The sequence below is a fragment of the Rhagoletis zephyria genome, unplaced genomic scaffold, assembly GCF_001687245.7.
Source record: "Rhagoletis zephyria isolate East Lansing unplaced genomic scaffold, Rhagoletis_zephyria_1.1 Rzeph_scaffold_08278, whole genome shotgun sequence".
Classification (NCBI taxonomy): domain Eukaryota; kingdom Metazoa; phylum Arthropoda; class Insecta; order Diptera; family Tephritidae; genus Rhagoletis; species Rhagoletis zephyria.
Window position 1 is genome coordinate 9,965 of NW_016165358.1, and position 8,416 is coordinate 18,380.

Below are 8,416 nucleotides of genomic sequence, written 5' to 3' on the forward strand. Positions count from 1 at the left end.
GGAACCAATCCTCTTACTTTTGATCAGTTTTTGTTTAGAAATTCGATATATAGCTTAACGTCCCTGCAAACATGCTTTCAGAATTTTCTGAATAGTATTTTCTAAAATGAAATGTAATGAGCACAATTCTATTCTTTTACGAAATTTCGATAGAACATCCGAAAAATTATTCTACAATGAGAAGAATGTTTCAATGTTTTTTCCCCCGAATTTTAAGCAATCGTATAGAAATTTCTTTACGTGTTCATGTCAACCACTTCGTATAATTTTCTTTGAAGATTCGTAAAGATATTGCCACACGATTTCGGCACACATTAAAGATTTCGTATAAGATGTTGGGAGCTTTGGTTTGCAGGGATGTTTGTTTATTTTACATATATGTATGTATCTAATAAGCTGGGCGGACATCCACGTCCTTTTGTTACACCTTATCCGCAAACAATCCACATGCATACATTTATACGTATGTATGTATATGAATTTATATTAGATTAGTGTTAAAGAATTTAACATATAAAATTTGAATGCAGTTATCGGCAGTCAATTTGGCTAAATTTTAATTTTTGTTCTGATACCAAAACATCTCGTCGTTTAAACATAGCCAACCAAGTCAAGTATAAATTAATTTTGAGACACCTCCCGCAAGGTCATACATTCATACAAATAGTTTTGTATATACATATGTAAATAGGAAAAAGCGGTTACATACATATGTTGTACATATTTTTCTTGAAGTCAGTTACTTTCACAATTATGATCAGCGCATTAATTTAATTTCACGATTCAATAAAAGCACATCTGCCAATATTTGTACATATGTATATGGTTAATTTTTGTCAACTGTAGTTAATCTCCATCTCCGGTCTCAAATTAATATTGACACTTTAAATGAAAGTCAAATTAGTTATATGGTTTGGAATGAAGTATATTGTGGGTTCCTTTATCTTGAGCTAATTGTATATTTTATTATACTTTTTTATTAGTTTGTCGTAACAACTCCCTTTCTTCCTACATTAATAAACTTCTATGATTTATATATATATATATATTTTTTGTTTGATAAATTTAAAAAGCAACACCACCTTAAGCATCAGTATTAACTCAAATATGTGGTAAACGGCATTGCAAACAGCAAACACTTCAAAAGAAAATTTATTTTTTTCGCGAAAACTTCATATTTTTATGTTTCTGTAACCTATACTTAACTGAAACTGCAACATGAATTGGTCTTTTTAGCTGTCTTATAGAAAGCTTTACTTTGTATTGAAAGATTTTCTGACTTGATTACCATGTCATCTAACTTTTCGCCGCGCTCGAGCACCGCTTCGATGGTATTCTTTAAAATAATCTTAGTTTCATCTAAATCGTTTTGCATTTTCGTCAACGCATCTGCCTCTTTGGGATCCTGATACTTTGCTAAATATGCGGGTAGTACGCTAAAGTCAATGGTGGATTCAGCCCCTGTTTCCCAACGTTCTGGCCCTATTTTGGTGCTGAATTCGTCCAATATCTTAGTGATGAGTGTATGTGCAACACGCTGTGGATATTCATGATCAGCAATCAGTACACCCGCCAAGTTATCAGCACGGACATATACATGACACATGTAAGCTTCCTGCTTTACTGACTGTCGCATCGCTGGCTGTGTACGCTCCACTATCGTTTTTGATGCAAAACTAAAAAATTACAAATATTAATATACATATGTATGTATGCACAAAAATAGAAATTGTTAGTAGATACACATAAATTATATTAAGATCACGACATACGTCATAAACTCCTGAACTGTGCCGCGTTGAAAGAAAGAAAATGATTGCAAATCGTAAGCCGATTTCAACAGTCGTGCCTCTGTTGGACCCTTGTAAAAGATGCTCAATGCAAAGAGTTTCACCATCTTTCAAATGTGTATTCTACACCAGCTACTTGCAATGGCTATGAACGTATGTAATAAAACTGTTTGTTTACCAAATCGTAAACTATTGCACGCTTGTTCTCTGGTATTCCAAGATTTAAAAATATGCTAGGTATTCCAATTCCACTGAATGCACAATAGGTTTTCTACTATGTTCGTGCATATGTATGTATGCCAGGCTGCTTTTTACCTCTGCTGAGCTTTTTGGTAATTTTGTCATAAATCTTTAGCCACGACAATAAATGCTTAAAATTTATCTTTCTGCTTAAGATTTTGTTAAATTGAATGTTTCGTACTTTCGCAAACTTTTATTTTTTTATGTCGTCATCCGTCAAATAACGTTGCCAGATTCTTAAATGAAAATGACACTAGGGATGTCGGAAAATCATAAATGCATCGAAAATATCGACTTTTTGATTCATGCATCGAAAATTTTCCACTCACATTAATAAAAGCATAACAATGGCCACACACGACGAACATGTGCGAGAGCATGCTCGGCGTGCTATCCATCTTTACGCTATTACGACAAGATCACATAGGAGCCGCTCACCATCTGTGGCAAACGACAGCAAGCATGTTGGCGAGCAGGCTCGCGTACATGTTCGCCGTTGTGACCAGTGTAACCTCATTTTTGGTTCATGGTGTAACCTTCATGAACGAAAGACGGATTAACCAAAATCCTTCGTGTTCGTATCACTGGATTGTTAAATAAACGCTAATACATAGACCATTTATCTTTATTGAACAACAATGTCACACTGCCCTCCACCTTAATCTGATCAACCCGATCAGACACCCGTGCTGTTCCAGACGCTACAAGCCTTTCCAGAATGAACCACCTTCATCTTGGTAGTCGGTCTCCCAACGGACAGTTTTGCATTTGGTTAAATTATTGAGACAAATTTCAGAAGTTTATAATAGAATTACAAATTGCGGTCAAATATAACTGTTTATAGAAAAGTTAATTTTAAAATTCTGCGTTCTCGTCCATAAATTATTTCAAAAAAATACCAAAATGGCGTCATGAAATAATATAGTGTAGAGAAAAAATGTGGCGCCCATCTCGATACCGCTATTCCGCTCTCAGTGAATTTGACAGTATCGTTGTTTGTATGACGTCACACTTGTGCAACTTGTTTACGTTTTCCTTGCCAAATTTTTTTCTTCTTCCATCCTTGCTCGCGGTTTGGCATTTCTCTCTCGCAATTGCCTCAGTGTGATGTCACAGAAAACTAATTCTCAAAAGTCCTCTCTGATGGGCATAATCTTGTATTCCATCATTCTTGGGTGGCAGTGCCAAATTGACTTCGCAATGGGGCTGCCAGCGGTTAATAATAAATCGTCTGGACCATGATAAAAACATAACAAGGTGAAACCATTGAGAGGTAGTCTGACTTTTCCAGCCATATGATTTAATAATTTAAAACTCAATCTCACACACAAATTCTCATTTCCAACCTCAAATAACAAAAATTGTGAACAATTTCATTTTCGATTTTATATAATTTTAAAATGCTTGCAAACGTCAGAAAAAAATCATGGCCGACGAATTGAGAGAATGAATTTTGCCCCCGATCGCAGCGTGGCCCTGTAGGCGGCATTTTTTTACTCTGCAGCTTCTTGGCACATCTCATCGTACCAGTTGTTCTTTCGGGCTCGCTGAAATCCGATTACTTCTTCGGCGGCGGTGCTCAATGAATGGGAAATGTGGTTCCACTGCTCGCCTATGTCGGTTTGTCGGAACAGTGCTCTCTGAGAGCAAGTTAGAGAGTCGAGTAGCGAATGCGTTGGCCGTTCATGGGACTGCAGCTTTTCGACGTTAAGCACATTTTTTGCGGCACAGAGGCGGATGCGTATCTTGGCTGCAACAGTATAGTGGTCCGAGTCCCTGTTTGTGGCTCGAAGTGTGCGTACGTATAAAACATTGGGAGCGTGCCTTCCATCTATTATAATATGGTCGATTTTGTTTCTCGTTTTTCGATCTGGAACAGCCAAGTAACTTGATGGGTTTTTTACGCTTGAGCCTAGTACTGTTTACTACCAGCAGATGAACGAGATGTAGAAGAATCTCGCTTTGATGCAGACTATGGCTAGACGCTCGTGCACCGGGGTGAACGACAGTACTCGACGACGGAGTCTCTCGCCCACCACAAATGCAACACCGAATTTGCGCTGCTTTACATGGCAGCTGTAGTAGACGTCGCAAGGCCCCAGGCATTTCTTGCCTTCCCCGTCCAACGCATTTCTTGGATGGTGGTGATGTCAGTGCTTTTCTCCATACGAGGTCATCAACCAGCTGGGCAGAGGCACCTTCCCCGTTGAGGGTCCGGAATTCCAGGTGCATGCCCTGAAATCATAGTCCTTTAAACGTTTGCTGTGGTCGTCATCAAAAGGTGGATCTCATCCGAGGCATTTTCGTTGTTCACCGAAAGGGGCTTTTACGTGGACCTAAATCCAGCGCTCAATACATTGCTGGGACGGGGGTGGTTTCGCAACCGAATACACGTTTATTTCGCGAGCCGCTTGCTTCAAGGCAGACGCTCTCTTGCACCCGCACCTACTAAGTGAACAGACGCTGCAGATTTCAGTGAGCCTTTAAACCGGATGTCGTTTAAATTCTGGTATGTATTGCTGGGTCCAGTGGTTGTCTAGGCCTCGTCCTTTAATTCGTAAAGATATGTCCAAATCTATAGCAACCAACGTGGTGATGCTTACTGAGCACGATGTTGTGCTCCTTTACTTGGAGTCCTTGCAGTGAAGAAGCGAGAAAGTTCGGAGAGGTAGCCGTTTACATTGGAACGTTGGTCATCAATTTCATTGCTGGACGGCATTATCGAGCAGTCGTCAGCGTACGAGCCAAAGGAAACTCCCTCTGGCGTTTGGGGAAGTTTCAATATGTATTAGTTGAACAGATTTGGGGAGAGGATAACCTGTTTAATCTAATTTAGGTTTGATGTTTTTCCTCTAACGCTGTCGACCACTCAGATAATTCCCTGACTACCGTAAGGTCCGTGTAGGAGAAAAGAAGCCTCTATGTCCTCTAATAGCGTGGTACGGCAAACGGTGTCAAACGGCTTCGACAAGTCCAACGCTACTAGGGCTGTTCTCTAACAGGGACGGTTACGGTTAAGGCCTGTGGTGGTGCCGTAAATTAGCCGTAGTGTACGATGTCCACAGTGGACAGTGACCTTATGGTCGACCAAACCTTGATCGCACCAGAGGAGAATCTGCTAGTCTTCAACTGCTCCTCGCATACCTTCCGCTTGCACTGGTTTTTATCGGATCTCCGAATTCAGATCCCTGATACTGTGATTCCCGGGATCAACCTGGCTAAGCCGATTAAACTTATTCACTATAATATCCTCATCAACTGTAAGGACGGATTTCCACTATACGTCCAGAAAGGATGAAGCGAGTCGATGCGGCAGTGACTATCTGCGTTCGCCAGCTTGAACGTCTGTTGGTGTGGGAAGAGCGGCTAAGGTACTCTTAGTAACATCCGCGAAACCGACCTAGCAAGCTTTGTTAAAGTTGATGTAGGTGCTTATATTCGACCATAATCGGGATTGCGACAGTGCACATTGTATCCGGCGCAGCACAGCGAAGTGAAGTTACTGTGTAGCTTCATCTCTTGCACTGCAGCTATGTATCATTATTACCGGCCCATGAAGACGGTTATCTCGATATTGCTCTGAAGTCTAATGCAATTTAGTAGTATTTGTTACGATATATTCTGGACTGACATACGGAGCAGACAGTGGAATTGAATCGGGATGGGGGATGGGTATTTGGGAGTTAGAGTGATGTTGCTCAGGTGAGCTAAGTAGAGACTGCTTGGGTGTTTGGAGACACCTGCATATTGCGCAAGTTGTTGGTCACCATAGTGGCTGTAGTTACCGTTTTGCTTGACCAACATGGGGCCAACAATCATGAGGTCCACTCCTTGTGTGACCTAAGACCTGAGAAGTTGTTTAGTTGGCTGCATCCATTGGCTGCACTTAAACGGGTAGAGTCTTCTCTGGCATACACATCAGAGATAGGTGTCTGGCGTGATGTTGCTGCAGGGACGAGCAACGATTAAAAGCTTTCACTGGCTTAAACAGGGTTAAAGCGTGGTATCAGTGGCAAAGAGGAGTTGGAGAGTATAGAGCACTCTGGCAAGGACACGATGTACTCTTTGTGATAAATATCTCTCAGTATTTAGCTAAACTCGACTCTGCCGGACTGTGTGGAGTGGCAGCCACCCAAACCGAATTTATACAAAGTGGTAGCGGTAGAGCAAATACAACAATCCCATGTATTTTGTATTGCGGCTGTTATGTCAAATCTTAATTCGCCCCAAATTTTCATGTATTTTGCTTTTGCTTTTGATGGGTGTGCTGTCAAATCAGTAAAAGCAAAAACAAAATACATGTTAGGCAAAGAAACCAGCTGATCTAACAACACCACCGAGTATAAATTCGCCTTGCAACCACCGTAACCTAACCTACATAGAAACAACATCACTTGGTAAGTAGAAATCCGAGTCATTCCAGTACGTAGATCCGACTGTCGTGGGAATGACTAAACTATGAATATGTGCAAACTGATGAATCATCTTTTAATTTGGTGTCCGAATTTTACTTTACAAGTTGAACGTGATAGAATATCACACATAACGAGCACCATTTTTATAGCAAGGTTTAGTTTATATATACAATATTTATTTGAACTACAGCTAAATATTCATTGAAATTTCAGTTTAGTGAAATCTTTTTTTTTTTTTTGTATAACGCTTAACTTTAATATCATATTCACCCCCATAAAACTTGTACTGCAAAATTATTCCCATTTTTATGCTGCATTTTAAAACAAGTGTTCTATTCTTTTACTTATTAACCTGCATTTTGCTGACGTNCCCCATACACAGCACAAATGGCTTGAAGCAAAGGGAAATTTCGCTTGGTTTGTCAAACCGCTTGTGTGGTGTATTTCGCTCTTAACCTACATCGAAACAACATTACTTGGTAAGTAGAAGTCCGAGTCATTCCAGTACGTAGAATGACTGATGGGAATGGGGAATGAGTGGGAATGACTAAACTATGAATATGTGCAAACTCATGAATCATCTTTTAATTTGGTGTCCGAATTTTACTTTACAAGTTGAACGTGATAGAATATCACACATAACGAGCACCATTTTTATAGCAAGGCTTAGTTTATATATACAATATTTATTTGAACTACAGCTAAATATTCATTGAAATTTCAGTTTAGTGAAATCTTTTTTTTTTTTNAAGAGCGAAATACACCACACAAGCGGTTTGACAAACCAAGCGAAATTTCCCTTTGCTTCAAGCCATTTGTGCTGTGTATGGGGGTGTTTGAAGGTTTGACAAACCGCCGTCAAACCTTCAAACACCCCCATACACAGCACAAATGGCTTGAAGCAAAGGGAAATTTCGCTTGGTTTGTCAAACCGCTTGTGTGGTGTATTTCGCTCTTTACTTATTAACCTGCATTTTGCTGACGTCTTCTTCGACGAATTTGCTGTGCACGTTGTCGTTGTTTCCTCTGTCGACGAGCTATTCTTCTTCTACGCCCAGTAGCTTGTCTTCTTAATTGCCGGGCTACNTTTTTTTTTTTTTGTATAACGCTTAACTTTAATATCATATTCACCCCCATAAAACTTGTACTGCAAAATTATTCCCATTTTTATGCTGCATTTTAAAACAAGTGTTCTATTCTTTTACTTATTAACCTGCATTTTGCTGACGTCTTCTTCGACGAATTTGATGTGCACGTTGTCGTTGTGTCCTCTGTCGACGAGCTATTCTTCTTCTACGCCCAGTAGCTTGTCTCCTTAATTGCCGAGCTGNAAGTAGAAGTCCGAGTCATTCCAGTACGTAGAATGACTGATGGGAATGGGGAATGAGTGGGAATGACTAAACTATGAATATGTGCAAACTCATGAATCATCTTTTAATTTGGTGTCCGAATTTTACTTTACAAGTTGAACGTGATAGAATATCACACATAACGAGCACCATTTTTATAGCAAGGCTTAGTTTAATATTTTCGACCGCCTTTCACTATTGACCAAACCTCCGCTTACCTTTACCTTTGCAATTTACATATATACAATATTTATTTGAACTACAGCTAAATATTCATTGTAATTTCAGTTTAGTGAAATCTTTTTTTTTTGTATTACGCTTCACTTTAATATCATATTCACCCCCATAAAACTTGTACTACAAAATTATTCCCATTTTTATGCTGAATTTAAAACAAGTGTTCTATTCTTTTAAGAGCGAAATACACCACACAAGCGGTTTGACAAACCAAGCGAAATTTCCCTTTGCTTCAAGCCATTTGTGCTGTGTATGGGGGTGTTTGAAGGTTTGACGGCGGTTTGTCAAACCTTCAAACACCCCCATACACAGCACAAATGGCTTGAAGCAAAGGGAAATTTCGCTTGGTTTGTCAAACCGCTTGTGTGGTGTATTTCGCTCTTAA

The 8,416-nt window shown here is 39.6% G+C and overlaps 1 protein-coding gene across 1 annotated transcript; it reads right to left on the minus strand.

Annotated features, from left to right (window-relative positions):
• Positions 1-205: 205 nt before the first annotated feature.
• Positions 206-2,278, minus strand: LOC108374931 (synaptobrevin homolog YKT6-like). The gene is made up of 2 exons (XM_017630991.1): positions 1,773-2,278; positions 206-1,676 (listed from the first exon to the last, which is right to left on the minus strand). The coding sequence occupies exons 1-2, from the start codon at positions 1,895-1,897 to the stop codon at positions 1,202-1,204; spliced, it is 600 nt and encodes a 199-aa protein (XP_017486480.1). The 5' UTR covers positions 1,898-2,278; the 3' UTR covers positions 206-1,201.
• Positions 2,279-8,416: the final 6,138 nt, after the last annotated feature.

What these genes read in the sequence shown, in the direction of transcription:
- LOC108374931 (XM_017630991.1), bottom strand. Translation starts at nt 1,897, where the DNA reads ATGGTGAAACTCTTTGCATTGAGCATCTTTTACAAGGGTCCAACAGAG. An exon ending in ACAGTTCAGGAGTTTATGAC is followed by an intron (nt 1,677 to 1,772) that starts GTATGTCGTGAT and finishes GTAATTTTTTAG; the next exon opens with TTTTGCATCAAAAACGATAG.